Here is a 15,007-nt window from a genome sequence, read left to right as displayed (position 1 = left end):
GCGGGATACGTGCCATCTATCAAGCGGAGCTTCATTCTCCCCAGAATCGATGAGCATCCGAGGTGTGGGTGGGAAAGCGTTCAAAGATTGTTCGCCTGTCACCGACATGTTGAAGAATGTTGTCAAACCAGTAATTATTCAATTCCGTCCTTTCACTTCTTTTTCGAGAATACTGAAACGAGCATACAGTTGATTGTAGTCGGTGGCGTTGCACTAGACATTACAGCTACAGTTTCCAATGTCAAGCAACTGTCCGCGATTCTGAATACTTCGACGCCAGGTATTGCTCGACAAACCGTCGGTGGCGTTGGCCGCAATATCTGTGAAGCTGCTATGCGTAACGGAGCTCCAGCGCTGATGTTATCTATTGTGGGAGACGACCTCGCTGCCAAATCCGTGTTGCAAGGAATGACGAACCTCGGAATGGTAGGTTGGGCATGGACCAAAAACCGTGAAAATGAGGGCGGTTAGACTCAACGCGTTCCTAGGACACAAAATACGTGCAAACCAAGCCAGGACACAGCACAGCCGTTTGTATCCCAATCTAAAAATGATCAATTGGCGACGACGACTTAACAAAATTTAATTGTCAAAAGGTTTATAACGCTCTGCATGCCGGTGATGGTCAATTGGTGGCTGCTGTAGCAGATATGGCGATTTTTGACCATCTGCAACCCCAAGAGGTGAGCCAAGAAACAGGATCATCTTTTTTTCTCCAAAATTTCGGCTGACGGGGAAGACGTGTTGTTTTCAGGTATCCGATATCCTTCACGCGTGCGATCCAGGATTTGTATGTTTTGACGGGAATATTCCATCCAAGGTGATGCTCAGTGTCGCCAACACTTGTCGCTCTTTGGGCGTGTCAGGTAAATCAACGGCCACTCTGTGCAATTGATCTGCAGACACTAAGAGCCAACATAACGCAGCCTTTTTTGAGCCCACTTCCGTCCCCAAATCTCTTAAACTGTTTGAAGATCCCGAGATTATCCTTTCAGGATCGGTTCGATTCACTTCGCCTAATCAATACGAACTCGAAGCAATGACAGATATGGCCAAAACTGTCCTACCAACTGTAAAAGATACTGCTTCAGCATTATGTCCCAAAGGTAGGTTTGGAAGAGGTTGCTCGTTATTTGGATCTACCAAGTAGAGGATATCTGAAATGAAGTAAATTATTTTGCTTGCACCGATTTTGTATAGATGCCCCTTCTTTGGCTCATCGCGTATTACCTCAAGCCTTATATCTGTCCAACTATATTCCTAATATCTTGCTCAAGTTGGGCGAACACGGTTGTCTCTATGTGGCAAAGTGGAGAGACGCGCCCATCATTCAATACTTTTCCCCTGAAAAGATTGCGGCCAGTGATATCAAGAGCGTGAATGGGGCCGGGGATACGTAAGTACGAAAAGGTTAATTCATGAGTTGCAGAAAAGTAACTTGCCGTGTTCACTGTTGCCGCGTTAGTTTTGTTGGTACGCTGGCGGCCAGTTTGTATCGCCACCCTTTGTTGGAACCTACCAACACTGATATGTGGCGATCCATGATCACTCGTGCCCAGAAGGCGGCGGTTTTAACGCTTCAGTCTGAGCTCGCTGTGAGTCCCAAAATAAGCGAGATGGCCCGATAAAAAGACGATCATGAATTGCCGTGGTGTTAACATGGAGCCATGGATCTTGACAAAACAATACAATAAGTAAATCGGGCTTACATTATATGCATACTCTACAATGTCAGTCGGCTTTGCTGCTGACCATCAAAAATAGACGAAATGAGGGCAAACTTGAATAAAATTTTAGACTGCGTTTCCCAAATTCTGACCACCATTATAAGCTCGCAAGTTCACATGGGGTTACACATGCCAATGTTTACCAACAAGGTTCATGCAATTAAAACCGCATTTTATTAAGCAGCTTTCCGTATGAAGCATACCACATGAAGTCAAAGTAATCTGATATTGAATTCATGTGATATCTTACTTTGGATGATCGTTTATCCAATCCAATCCCTGGACCATATCAAGGTCAAGATACTTCCAAACCACTAGGATATGAGAAATCAATAGGTCGAGTGGACGATAGTTAGTCGTGTTTAGTGATGCGCAGTGTGGTTACTGCAGATCTGATTACGTGAGTTTATCAGTATCATTGCACTAAAGACTTCGTCAACAGGTCACAAACGTGTCATCTCTTTTTCCTCTTTCCCAAGCGGATAAAAATGAGTGCAAGAAATGAGCATTTCAGACAGTTATAGCTGAAAATAGCCACTCCACAGGGAAAATGGACTGTCATTTCAGGGAGAGTCTGTGAATTTTTGGTTTGTCATTCACGGAAATTCCCGGCTAAAATAAAAAACCGGATTAGATGGAGAAAAAAAAAGCTCTAATTCAATAGAAAAGCTTATTGTCGAGTAATAAAGCATTGAAGGATTATGGCGGTTCACTTGGCGGTTTTATTCTTTAGCTTACAATATTTTAACAACAAATTGAGCGCTTCTCTTGATTGAGTCCAACTTTTTTTAAATCTTGAAATCGTACCACAACTGTGCCACGATGAAAAAGTTTGGGTTTTTTTTTTTTGGATGAACAGAATGCAGTCATGATCTCATGAACGATAAGCGTTATCTACAGCTCTTTTTCTGCCGTACGATATTTTTTTTTCTTCAGACACGACGTAGACCACGCATGGTACCACAGGGCGAGATTCCAAGATGCTACATACAAAATTGAGGTTATTAAAAAGAAACTCACGTACTGACAAGTTCAATGTTTTGATTATGGCAAAAAAAGTTGGGTGGATATTGTTACACTGGATGCCAATGGAATCAATTCTGCAAACGCAGTTCCGTATGTATCCACGGTTGTATCAAGAATTACCCAAGTGCAATCCCCCGAACTGGATTTCAATGGCCAGTCACCTGTGACACACACAGATACCCACTCTAAAAATGCCGAGGGGAGTTATCGAATGAATGATAAAATCGAAAGCAAACATGGAGAGGAAGAAGTTGTTTGGGTGATACAAGCCATTTGACTTTTGAGAAGCAGTAACTTGGGATGAGTGAGCCAGATTTTGGTTCTATCGGGATCAGATAGTGGGACACATGAAGCTGATCTTCCCGACCTGTCCAGTTTGGGTCTTATCTTTTGAGTGGGTTGCACAAGCGCACGAAAGATATTTTATCCGCATTGTGACTTGCAATTTGAACTGAACCAGCAGGGCTCCCTCAGATTTCCCCAAATAAATTTTATCGGTCCACCCGCACGCCCCCCGACTTTTTTTTTTTCCAATCTTTCCTTCACTCCAACCCACGAAAAAAATCATCATGTTCGCTGCCACCCGTGTCTTGTCCTCTGTTGCCGCCAAGCGTGCCTTCTCCACCTCGGCCGCTAACCTCTCCAAGGTCGCTGTTCTTGGTGCCGCCGGTGGTATCGGTCAGCCTCTCTCTTTGCTCTTGAAGGAGAACCCCCACGTCACCCACTTGTCCCTCTATGATATCCAGAACACCCCTGGTGTCGCTGCTGATTTGAGGTAAGCGAGGCTCTAGAGAGCTGGTATGTGTTCAATATCACTCACCTATTGTATTTTCCTTTGTTTATCTCCACAGCCACATCAACACCAACTCCAAGGTAACAACAAAAAAAAATTGTCAAAAAGGGAGAATATGTCAAATTTTAAACACTTTTTTTTTATCCTCATTTAGGTCACTGGCCACAAGCCCGATAACAACGGTTTGGAAGAAGCTCTCAAGGATGCTCATCTCGTTGTCATCCCCGCCGGTGTTCCCCGTAAGCCTGGTATGACCCGTGATGATTTGTTCAACACCAACGCTTCCATCGTCCGTGACCTTGCTCAAGCCGCTGCCAAGTATGTATATTAAATGCCGTGTGGAGAAATGGCGGGGAGAGAGGGAAAGGGAGGGAGGAGAAGAGTGGGGGAGGGGACTTGGCACACCAAGCCATGAAGAATGAAGAAATGGGATAAAGAGCAAGAGCGAAGAGCAAAAGAGAAAAGGATGACAAGGACTGACAATCTGAAACTTAGGCACTGCCCCAACGCTCACTTCTTGATCATCTCCAACCCCGTCAACTCCACTGTCCCCATCTTTGCCGAAACCATGAAGAAGGCTGGTGTGTTCGATCCCAAGAAGCTCTATGGTGTCACTACCCTTGATGTTGTCCGTGCTTCCCGCTTCGTCGCTGAAGTCAAGAACTTGGATCCCAAGGATGTCAAGGTCACCGTTGTTGGTGGTCACTCTGGTGTCACCATTGTTCCCCTCCTTTCCCAGACTGGTTTGGAATTCACCAAGGAAGAACTTGATGCTTTGACCCACCGCATCCAGTTTGGTGGTGATGAGGTTGTCAAGGCCAAGGATGGTACCGGTTCCGCCACCCTTTCCATGGCTTTCGCTGGTGCTCGTTTCGCCAACTCTGTCTTGGAAGCTACCGTCGGTGGTAAGAAGGGTGTTATTGAACCCTCTTTCGTCAAGTCCGATGTCTTTGCCAAGGAAGGTGTTGAATACTTCTCTACCAACATTGAGCTCGGTCCCAACGGTGTTGAAAAGATCCACGGTCTCGGTGAGATCTCCGACTACGAGAAGGAACTCGTCAGCAAGGCCGTGCCTGAATTGAAGAAGAACATCGAAAAGGGTAACTCCTTTGTTCAGTAGATTATCTCTTTTTCCGTCCCATTTGGAGATGTAAATTTTGTACAATATTTGACAGTCTAAAATTTTTTTTAATGTAAAACGATCGTGTAATCATGGAATTCTGCGGATTGTGATTGGATATTGGAATGATGGGTTTCTTTTTGGAGTAAGGTGATGAAAAAACATGTCAGGAGTACGTGCTATGTGTGATAAAGCGAGTGTTTGTTTTTCCTGGGGTCCATCCCACCATATCAACATGAATACATTGTGTGGCAAAAACCATTCCGTTGCTTTTCAAGGTCAATGAGAAAATCAAAACGGAATATACTTTAAGCGTTCCGATGAGGCGCATCAGCAGTCGTCATCATCCTCATCATCGAATCTTTACCGCACGCGTCGATAAAGCTGTCAACGTGAAACCCATTGTAACACAAGCAATACTCTGAAAGAAACCTTTCAGCATAACAGTTAGACTCTGAGAGGGTTCTGGAGAGCCACATCTTTGCCATTTGTATTTGAAAAGTATCATCCATGCATGGGCGGCGCTGTAAAAATCTTTTTTACTTATGCAACTCGATGCTTTCTCAACAACTGTAAGATGATGACATTCAAGCTGAGATCCAATGCATAATGATAGGGAGGCGTCATCACTACAGTCTGCGCCAAAGTCCAATTTATTCCTTCCAAAAGAGACCGACATCCCAGTCTTTTAAACTAGAGTGTTGACCTGACAGACTGAGCATTTCATTTAGAATGTCTTTTTTTTTTATCTTTTCATCGTTTGTGGGCAAACAAAGAGATAAAGTTGTAAACTGAGAATAAGCACCACGATTTCACAAAGGGAAGGATTTGTTCCCCTTCACACCTATTGACGGCAGTTCCATTTGTTGAGCGCTTTTGGCTTTTTGGCGCCGTTGCCGACAATTACCTATTTGATATGCCAATGTTTCCTACAGTAAACGTTAGACCCCTAATTATCCACTCACCTCTGTTCTTATCGGACAAAGCTTCGCGCCACTAGGGTTCGTTGAAAGGTCGTGATGGCAGAGGACCGCCAACCCTTACTGGCTTGAAATAACGTCCACTCGTAATTTTTTTTACCCACACCAATGCTCATGGTTTAGCGGCAGATGTAACGAACCATGTCTTTTGCAACATGGATCGCTCAAAGAACATTTTGGGTCAAGGATACAGGCCGCATGAACGTAGAGGCATAGGCAACAGAACTTTGAAAGCGGGTAGTGCATACCGTAGCAGTGAGACAAAGTTGGTCGAGTAAAAGAAGAGCTTCGCGACGACCACCAGTGCAAGGGACGCTGGCTATACATTGGCAATATACAAAAAAGCGAACAAACTGCACTTGAAAATGAAGGATGCTGTTGTCATCCGATAACATCAACCCATTTTTTATGCCTTTCTAAAAAAGGTGGTGTTAAGGTGTCAATGACCATTGCTGGTAATGCAAAATTGGGCGAATAGCCCATACTGGTGGACTCCTTTGACATAATCACCGCCTTTTTACCGCGGCGGGTCTTGTTGCAATCCACGAGGACGAGACCTCTGCAGACCAAAATGCCATCGTGCTGCGACACTGACAGGAAGAATGGTACATCGTTGCAAAAGCGTGGGTCACTCGCCCTATCTCGTTACAACATTGAGGTGTTCACCAAGATATGAGAGGCAAGTCCACCTCTTCAAACTGAGAAAAAGAGAAACGGAAGCTAGAAGTATGAATTCACCTAGTTGAAGATTTATTTCAGACATGATACAGCGCTGCTATGGTTAGTTTTCGATTCCCTTGTCTTTTGAACAACCTCGACTGACGTTGGAGGCCTTGTTCGGTAAACAACGAAAGGGGAGTTGCATCGATTACGGTACGCTGTAGTCTCTTTAATTTTGACCTAGTCAATATAAGTAGATCAAAGAAATGGTTATCTACTTGGTCATTCTTTCCGATATTCTATCTCGCCATGACATACTGAAGAACACCGAGGCCAACTTTTTGACCAGATCGAAAAACAACCATGATGGTTACTATTACGAATCTCTATCGGATTGAAAGAGCCATGGTTTGGTTGTAGATCCAATAGCAGAAAAGTTGCACTCATCACCAAAGTCCTGGGATATCTGCTGTGAAAAGTGTCGTCGTTGTGCATAACGGTTAGTCGACCATGCTTTTCTGTACCGCTGCATATCAAAAAACAAAAGTGTTATTTCTTGAAAAAATGAATCCAGCTTTTCGACTATGAGAAAACAGATATAACGATAAAAGATCGATTCTGAAAAGCATGCTATGAATTGTTTCGAGTTGAGGTACTTTTGCTAGTCAGTGTCGGCTTCTCCCGTTTTTTCTCTCCGTCTGAGGATAAGCGGTGGAAAAATTGGATGATATTTGGCTTCTAAATCATTTAAAAGGGCGACGTGGATTGGGCGAATAAAGTACAAAGTCCGACAGGTACTCACTCGAATTGAAGAAAGCCATTTCGATATCACGCAACACACGACCCAACCCCTTTTTCCCTTTCCCTGTGCCTCTTATTCCCGTCCCTCCTTTTTCACTTTACAGTCCTTTTTTTTCATCACCTCGGGATTCTTGGTATATAAAAGCACTTGCTGTGGCAAACAAACACAACAACAAACCATACACAAAAATATATATATATATATACACCTTCACTTGCCGATCGGCGACCGAAACAACTGTAGTGTAGGTTCTTTTTTCTATGCCAAGGGTTTAGACTAGGCTTGAATCATCATCCCACTCAACATTACCATTTCAAAAACTGACACTTTATCTTTTCTTCTTCGCCCATCACTACCCCACAAAAAGACAATCAGTGTTAATTCCCTTGTCCAACCCAGTCAAAGCTCAACACGGGTAATTCTGAAACCTAGCAAGTCAATTGTTTGCACACAATGATGAAAGGATGGAAAGGCGTTGTAAGTGAATGGCCCACAAAAAAAAAGAAACAAGACAATAAGCTCGCATTACTCATACAAGTTTACTTGGCGTGATGGGTAACTTTTTAGCTTTCCAGAGGAACCAAGTCGGTGACCAACGATAAACCTCCAGCGACACCAGCACAACCCACAGCAACACCACCACCACCGGTTCCTGCGGCTTCACCTTCGCCGTCGCCGTCGCCAGACCTTAACCCATATACGCAGCATGTGCAGAGTCAACCCGTATCTCCACAACCTATCGTCGCACCATCGATTGTCGTTGTCAGTCCGGACGATAATACTGATACGGTAAGCCTCTCTTGCTTAGTTCGATTTTGGGTGCTGGGTGAAGAAGAATATAATGAGTGACTTTTTTCTTTTTGCTTGATGCAGCAAAAAACGGCTCGAGCCAGTCCTCATGCCGTCTCATTCATGCAACATCCTCACAATAAACCGGTCGAGCGTGATATCCCGAAAACAGGTCCCTTGAATCGACTGAAAAATGCCGCAAAAGATCAAATTCCTATCAGCAAAGCGCCACGTCGTCAGAAATCATCCCGTTTTTACGTCACCGAAAAGGTTCAGATGGAAAAGACACCCGGCTTTCATGGTAAGGTTTCTTAGTTGTATAGAAGCCTCTGTATAAAACAAAAAAGAAGGAAACCGAAAAAAAAAAGCTTTTTCGTCAATAAGGAGTTGCCAAAATATCGGTGCACTTGTTCTGATCCCTTACTCCATGTAGAGGTACCTCCTCATCTGCGACAAGATCTATTCATACAAAAGATACGTCAGTGCACTGTCGTATTTGATTTTAGTGATGCTTCAGCAGAACTTCGTGAAAAGGAGATCAAGCGTCACACACTTCAAGAAATTCTTCAGTACGTCAACATGAATCGTGGTGTACTGACAGAAGCAGTTTATCCGGAAATTGTGAACATGGTAGGAGGAGGAGTCAAAAAAAAAAAAGAAAAAAATTTCAACAGACATGACAGTCCATGTTGGTGATGCAAGGAGAAAAACCGTTGACTTATAGCCGATATGCATAGTTTGTCATTAATCTTTTCCGCCCCATCCCTCCTCAAGTCAATCCCGTAGGAGACGCTTTTGATCCCGAAGAAGATGAACCGGTTCTCGAGCTTGCTTGGCCGCATTTGCAAATCGTGTACGAATTCTTTTTGCGATTTCTCGAATCTCCAGAATTCAATATCAGTCATGCCAAAAAGCACATTGATCACAAATTCATTCATCAGGTAAGCACGTAAAACATAAGATCCAATGACGAAGGCTCTAAATGAATATGCGGGCCCAAATCATAGCTATTGGAATTGTTTGACAGTGAAGATCCAAGAGAACGCGACTTTTTGAAAACGACGCTTCATCGTATCTACGGCAAATTCTTAAACTTGCGTGCATTTATTCGTCGATCCATCAACAACATCTTTTTCCAGTTCATTTACGAAACCGAACGTCATAATGGTATTGCTGAATTGCTCGAGATTCTGGGCTCCATCATCAACGGTTTTGCCTTGCCACTCAAGGAGGAGCACAAGACCTTCTTGATGCGAGTTCTTATCCCTCTCCATAAAGTCAAGTCCCTTGTTCTGTACCACCCGCAACTGGCATACTGCGTTGTTCAGTTCTTGGAAAAGGATCAGTCATTAACTCAAGAGGTAACTTCTCGCTTTGATCCCGCACATACTATGTCCATGTTACTTACAGGAAAAAAATATTATTGGCTCTGGTAAATTAGGTGATGAACGGTTTGTTGCGCTATTGGCCCAAAGTGAATAGTCCGAAAGAAGTGATGTTTCTGAATGAAATTGAGGAAATTCTCGACGTGATCGACGCCTACGAATTCCAGCGCATCATGGTCCCGCTTTACACCAAACTTGGTGAATGTATATCGAGCTCTCATTTCCAGGTATGATAAAATACGGGCAAAATGGTACGGTACAACCCGCTGATTCACCTGTGACGAGATTAGGTAGCGGAACGAGCGCTCTACTATTGGAATAACGATTACGTCGTGAGCCTGATGGCCGAAAACATGTCGGTTATCATGCCCATCGTTTTCCCTGCTCTTTTCCGAACATCCAAAACGCATTGGAACAAGTAAGTGTTTCATCGATGAGATTTTGACGGCGTGGGATGTTTCTTATGTATTCTGCTTAGGACCATTCTTGGATTAGTATATACCGCGCTGAAACTGTGCATGGATATCAACCCTATATTGGTCGATGAATGTGTCAATCAGTACAAGTTGCAACGACAAGCGTAAGTAGATACCTGTTTCAACCGATGTGAAAGCGATTTGGCTGACATTTTTGCTGGGATGGGTGGCAGGGAGCGAAAGAAGCAGAAACAAAAGGAGGAAACATGGAGAATATTGCAGGAAAAATACGGCAAGGGCAATGTCATTTGTCAACCTATGCAGTACGAGATCGAACCTCCGGAAGTGTTTTCATTCCCTACTCAGTTAGGTAAGGTTTTAACGTGGGCAAATTTTATTCAAAGGTTTTTCCATATTCATTGTGGGCTTTTCTTTCTTCGTTATGGTTTGTTTTGCAGATGATAGTATGGACGTCGAAATTGAAGAGGTAGAGCACGTGTCTGATGAAGAAGGAAGCGATGACGAGACAGATCATCACGCTGGCGAACACACCGACGACATCCATCCAGACATGGTAAGATACAAGAAGAGAAAATTGGTCGTTGAAAAGTGATGTGGTTTCGCTTGATAAACTTACATTATCTCTACTGTTTTTCCAGCAACAATTCGAGATCACGCCTCAACAATATCAGCAGTTTAGGCGCAAGTCAATTATACCCGTGGACGAAACCGTAAGTCATTTTGCTGCTTTGCAAAACAATATAATAGCTTCTTGGCGATGATGCGTTTTGATAAAGTCAAAATACTAAACGAGTTGACCCGTGGGATGTAGGTGTTTAATGAACTTTCCCGTCACGTTAGCTTAGACGAAGTTTTGAACCAAGCACCGACGGCCCCTTCAACGCCAGGTGTTTCGGCAGCCAACCCAAACTAGGTGTTGATGGTTCAATCCTAAAGAAAATATCCAATTTCTCATAGTTGTTAGAAACGAAGAAAAAAATTAAAAGGCATTTATACTCCCGTATGTTGTTATTTTGAGGCTTTTTGTCATAGACTATAGACCAAGGACATGTGTCATGCCAGCCGAAGAAGGAAGTCTTGAGGAAACTACGCGTGACAAGGCTCAAAGCATTAGCCTGTAATGCAGCAGGGGACACGAGATCAAATTTATTGACTTGTCTAGTATTTTCAAATTCACGGCTTCATCCGGCCGCTTCTGCTGTTTTTCTTTTCTGCCAGCAGCATTCGTCTGACGGTGTCTGGGCCAACCTTGCATGGACTGTTGCTGGTGATTTCACCTAATGTAGTGCGAGGATGCATTTTCATATATCGCAATATGGCACGCTTATCCCTATCATCCAATTTTGGCGGCCGTCCTACACGTTTTGGTACGGCTGGAACCTCGTCTACTTTTTTTGGCTTGATGACGCTATAGATGTCTGATTCGGATCTGCCCATTTTGATTGCAATCTCGGAGACGAGCACGCCTGCATCATGTAGACCTTTTATATAGGTTTGTTTTTGCAAGATGTAAGATTCTTTGTAGGACGCATTTGGGGAAATTGATGACAACTGAAAACGAACGATAAGATTGGACTAACAAGCCGTACACCCGCTGTGCAATGGATGCCGCCTGCCACCGGAGGTCGCCCTCTTACATTGAGCGACTTTCGTCAGACAAAAAGCCTAACGCATACACGGCATAACCTGGGCGAGAACTCTTGACGGAACTTCGGTATATTAATGACAACCTTATGGCATACGTTGCAACGTGATTTGTTTCTGAACACGCGCAGGGCAGCACTGGTTCCCCCCCTCAGTTCCATCCCGCCCAGGCTATGATAGATCTAGAAAGATGTGTGGGTATGTTGGGTATTTAAAAAAAATGAGTTAGTAAGCTCTTTGATTGATTCAAATTTTCGTCAAGATATTTTACCTTTGTTATTTGAAGTTTTCGATAGCCATTGATCGCTTGACATGACTTGGATTATATGACATTGAAAAAATTTTGAATTAGTATACGTTCATTATATCATAGCAAAGGAAAAGAAATTGGACTTGCCTTTGAACCAAATGGTGTACCGGAAAAAAAAAACGGTGAATACGGACCGCCAGGTAAGCTTCTTTTTCGATGCGGAAAATAAAATTGCTTCCAGGGACAGTTAAGCGATGGATCGGTGGTGTCAGCTTGAGCAGGCAAAAAATATTGACGTGGCCAGAAGTGACGGTAACTTCGAGTTGGATTCCAGATATCGAGAGTCCCCCGAATAAAAAGAAAGAAACAAATAAAGTACATGATGATAAAAAAACAATGATCGCGTCAGTAAAAACCTCATAAAAAACCCTGTGGGAAAAAAAGAGGAAAAGACTGCGAAAAGAATATGTACATGAAATATAAAATACAAAATACAAACTATAAACTACAAAATAAATAATCGGGAAGACATCTCGAATACCATATGATGAGAAGCAATCCAAAGGAGAGGAACATGAAGAGGACACGTAAGCGTTTTTCTGATTAAAAAAAGAGCCACACCACCAACGATGGCCTTTGACGTCATCCGGTTTCGCCAGATGGATGGCGAGAGAAAGTCAACTTGTAGTATCCAGAACTTGTCATGCGAAAAGAAAATGGAAACCGGAAGCTGGAAGAAGGATGGAAGTAAAGGAGAGGTAAGTCTGTTTTGCCGGAGCAAAATCGATGGTAGACCACTCGACACTTACCTTTTTGAGGATGGTAGTCGATTTAAATACACGGGATAAGAATGGTCTGGATGATGGATGCGGATGGGATCTTGCTACAATGATAGTGAGGGTTTATCAAGCAAACAGAAAGAGAGAGAGAAAATCAAAAGAAAAAGATAAGACTGAAGACAAAAATATATGGTTTTCCATGGATGAAACAATAGTCACCCCACTGTTGCATGAATTCATAGATCGAAGCACGTCTGCTTGTGTATTATTCGATTCATTGAAAATGAAAGAGAATGAAAGGACATATACAGTATAACTGACAAATAAAAACAAATTGAATGATGCTACAGAAGAACGCCAGTCGTATCATCAACCACTTTTCTTCAAAAAGAGCTTACTCACATTTTTATTCGAAAGACGACGATACTCTGTTTAACCACAACTGGCGCAAACGGCATCTTGCTGCTAATTGTTTCGCCTATTATCGTGAAAGTGGGCAGCGAGGCATGGTTGAAAGATAAAAAAAAAGGTTTAACAGGTCCTGATAACTTAGTGTAGATACAAAATCGTTAATTTCCCAAAGATTTTAATTATGTAGAGATAGGTGGAGCCCGTGATCTTCAAGATCACAATTGGGGATATTTATTGTAGACTTCAGGGTATACTATATTTTTGGTGAAAATTTTCATTTGAACTGCTGTGGATCAGGTATCTCCGCCGATACGATAGAATCGTAGTGCTCTGGAGTCACAGGTTTATCAACTTCTTTTAAAATGGGTAGAATATGCGCATGAGGCAATCCTCTTTTTTGGAACTCGACGGTATAAACGTAGCCAATTACTTTTCCAAGTGTATGGTTTTTTGTTAGATCCTTCAAAAGAGCTCTGAGCTTGAGGTTGAAAACTCGTGCTGTCAAATCTGGCCGATCAGATACTGTCTGTGAAGCAAGAAGCTCATTCCGATTTTCTGGCCATTTTGGATTACACGTGAATGTAATGAAGAGGTCAGGCTTTCCGAAACATCTGACGATACTCATTGCATCTTGGTATAGCTATTGCATGTTTCGAGGGCTGCCAATGAATGACGACGGAAGGATGACAGGCTGACCGATGGAATTTCATATTTATATTGTTGTCGTCAAGTTGGAGAGCATCTTGTACGCCTGAATACACATCAGCACGCAGTCGGGACTGGTTGAGGCGAAGGTAATTGAGGCGGTTTTGTTCCATCTTGGCATATATATCTACGATATACTGCTGAAAGAGTCGGCCAAAGAGGTGCAAGTGGTGTCCATCATTTCGATACATCAATCTGAAACTGTAGTAGTTCATCACGGTGACTTTCTCGTTTCTGGTCGATCGAGTTTCAATGTTCCACCCAGGGTCGCCTTCAGGAAACATCAGCACGTAATGGAGTGGGTCATATAGGCGATGCATCTCACTGATTGATGTCAGTTGGTCACTACGCGTACAGATCACAATATCCCTTCCAGAGGACTCTGCGTTGTCACCGATAATGACACCAATTTCAGAAGCATTTGGTGCATTATAGCGTCGTGGATCTGGGGCATCGTCAGCTCGAATAATCATTCTGATGTTGGAAGCACCACCATTATCCTGTATGTATTGGGCCATTGTCTTGAAAAGATGGACGAAAGGATTGGTTTCATGCATTAATTGCTGAAGTACTTCCAAGGTGTCTCGCGCGAGATGGCTTGCAATTGCATGTCGATTTGATATTTTCGTTGTCAGTATCATGGACGTATATTTGTGCAAATGCAGGTCGTTGGCCATTAGCAGGAAGTAGTGATCCCATCAAGTGGTAAACACTTCCATGAATACGGAAGCAGTAAGCGCCCCGTCTGCCATTCATTACACTTTCGTCTAAATTTACACCAAGAGAAGTAAAACTGAGAGCACTACAATAAGCTCTGATCTTTAGCCGGAAATCTTTTGCTTGCGCCCCAGTCCCTGTCAAAAGCGAGGCAATCAAAGGAGGGGTGGGTTTGAGAGGATAAAGTACAAATTGACCATTTCCACAACAGAGCTGAAACTTAGGATCATTCATAGTACTTCCAGCAATTTTTTCTCCACTCCACGTTCGTGCCTGACAGTGGCTGCAGATGACATTCATGGCTCCTACATCATGAAGATTTGGCATCGAGACATTGGGATCGCGAGCCACATTGGGCCTAGAATTGAAATTTTCTGTATTTCCGTCTTTATTATGAAGGGGACAATGGCGGTTTGAGCGACGACGATGTCCTGTTTGACCACAACTGGTGCAAACCGCATTTTGCTGCTCATTATTTCGCCCATTATTTATAGTAGTGTTTCGTGGAGAGAAATTTGGGCAACGACGATTGGTAGAACGCTGGTGATCGTTGCCGTTGCAAGATGGGCAGCGAGGCATGGTTCAAAGATGAACAAAAAAAAGGCACCAGTCAAAAGAATTGAGATTCTAATGGCTTGGTGTATTGCAAAAAGATATTAAGAGGTTCTGATAGCTTAGTGTAGTTGAAGAAGAGGTTCTGAAGAGAGAAGGCACAAAAAAAAGGCCGATAGCTTAGTGTGGAAGTCATGTGATTTACAAATTGCTAATTTTTCAAAGATTTT

The 15,007-nt window shown here is 43.1% G+C and overlaps 5 protein-coding genes across 5 annotated transcripts; 4 read left to right on the top strand and 1 right to left on the bottom strand.

Moving 5' to 3' along the window:
- The first annotated feature begins 603 nt into the window (after positions 1-603).
- Positions 604-1,889, top strand: BYT42DRAFT_555481 (Ribokinase-like protein). Its single transcript, XM_051566674.1, has 5 exons — positions 604-683; positions 755-866; positions 927-1,106; positions 1,201-1,396; positions 1,466-1,889. The coding sequence occupies exons 1-5, from the start codon at positions 651-653 to the stop codon at positions 1,626-1,628; spliced, it is 684 nt and encodes a 227-aa protein (XP_051427011.1). The 5' UTR covers positions 604-650; the 3' UTR covers positions 1,629-1,889.
- A 1,333-nt stretch (positions 1,890-3,222) lies between these two features.
- BYT42DRAFT_555477 (malate dehydrogenase, NAD-dependent) lies at positions 3,223-4,864 on the top strand. Its single transcript, XM_051566673.1, has 4 exons — positions 3,223-3,528; positions 3,605-3,626; positions 3,701-3,864; positions 4,042-4,864. The coding sequence occupies exons 1-4, from the start codon at positions 3,323-3,325 to the stop codon at positions 4,664-4,666; spliced, it is 1,017 nt and encodes a 338-aa protein (XP_051427010.1). The 5' UTR covers positions 3,223-3,322; the 3' UTR covers positions 4,667-4,864.
- A 3,156-nt stretch (positions 4,865-8,020) lies between these two features.
- Positions 8,021-9,866, top strand: BYT42DRAFT_490463 (protein phosphatase 2A regulatory B subunit; the record flags this gene model as incomplete). The annotated part of the gene is made up of 7 exons (XM_051564005.1): positions 8,021-8,198; positions 8,331-8,527; positions 8,635-8,838; positions 8,905-9,258; positions 9,339-9,509; positions 9,573-9,700; positions 9,761-9,866. 7 exons carry the CDS (start codon positions 8,021-8,023, stop codon positions 9,864-9,866), a joined length of 1,338 nt encoding a protein of 445 aa, XP_051427009.1.
- Positions 9,867-10,097: 231 nt separating this feature from the next.
- On the top strand, positions 10,098-10,744 carry BYT42DRAFT_180960 (uncharacterized protein). Its single transcript, XM_051562414.1, has 3 exons — positions 10,098-10,272; positions 10,358-10,429; positions 10,531-10,744. Exons 1-3 carry the CDS (start codon positions 10,141-10,143, stop codon positions 10,630-10,632), a joined length of 306 nt encoding a protein of 101 aa, XP_051427008.1. The 5' UTR covers positions 10,098-10,140; the 3' UTR covers positions 10,633-10,744.
- A 76-nt stretch (positions 10,745-10,820) lies between these two features.
- BYT42DRAFT_555470 (uncharacterized protein) lies at positions 10,821-11,373 on the bottom strand. Its single transcript, XM_051566672.1, has one exon. The coding sequence runs from the start codon at positions 11,154-11,156 to the stop codon at positions 10,893-10,895; it is 264 nt and encodes an 87-aa protein (XP_051427007.1). The 5' UTR covers positions 11,157-11,373; the 3' UTR covers positions 10,821-10,892.
- Positions 11,374-15,007: the final 3,634 nt, after the last annotated feature.

The sequence above is a fragment of the Radiomyces spectabilis genome, assembly GCF_025331425.1.
Source record: "Radiomyces spectabilis strain NRRL 2753 chromosome Unknown BYT42scaffold_2, whole genome shotgun sequence".
In the NCBI taxonomy this organism is placed as follows: Eukaryota; Fungi; Mucoromycota; class Mucoromycetes; order Mucorales; family Radiomycetaceae; genus Radiomyces; species Radiomyces spectabilis.
This window is presented reverse-complemented; position numbering and strand designations above follow the sequence as displayed.

Bases quoted from the DNA above. Each gene is read 5' to 3' on its own strand.
- BYT42DRAFT_555477 (XM_051566673.1), top strand. From the start codon at position 3,323: ATGTTCGCTGCCACCCGTGTCTTGTCCTCTGTTGCCGCCAAGCGTGCC. The intron at 3,627-3,700 runs GTAACAACAAAA...ATCCTCATTTAG, and splicing joins ACATCAACACCAACTCCAAG to GTCACTGGCCACAAGCCCGA. The intron at 3,865-4,041 runs GTATGTATATTA...TCTGAAACTTAG, and splicing joins CTTGCTCAAGCCGCTGCCAA to GCACTGCCCCAACGCTCACT.
- BYT42DRAFT_555470 (XM_051566672.1), bottom strand. From the start codon at position 11,156: ATGGGCAGATCCGAATCAGACATCTATAGCGTCATCAAGCCAAAAAAA.
- BYT42DRAFT_180960 (XM_051562414.1), top strand. From the start codon at position 10,141: ATGGTTTGTTTTGCAGATGATAGTATGGACGTCGAAATTGAAGAGGTA. The intron at 10,273-10,357 runs GTAAGATACAAG...CTGTTTTTCCAG, and splicing joins ACGACATCCATCCAGACATG to CAACAATTCGAGATCACGCC. The intron at 10,430-10,530 runs GTAAGTCATTTT...CGTGGGATGTAG, and splicing joins TTATACCCGTGGACGAAACC to GTGTTTAATGAACTTTCCCG.
- BYT42DRAFT_555481 (XM_051566674.1), top strand. From the start codon at position 651: ATGGCGATTTTTGACCATCTGCAACCCCAAGAG. The intron at 867-926 runs GTAAATCAACGG...AACATAACGCAG, and splicing joins TCGCTCTTTGGGCGTGTCAG to CCTTTTTTGAGCCCACTTCC. The intron at 1,397-1,465 runs GTAAGTACGAAA...TTGCCGCGTTAG, and splicing joins GTGAATGGGGCCGGGGATAC to TTTTGTTGGTACGCTGGCGG.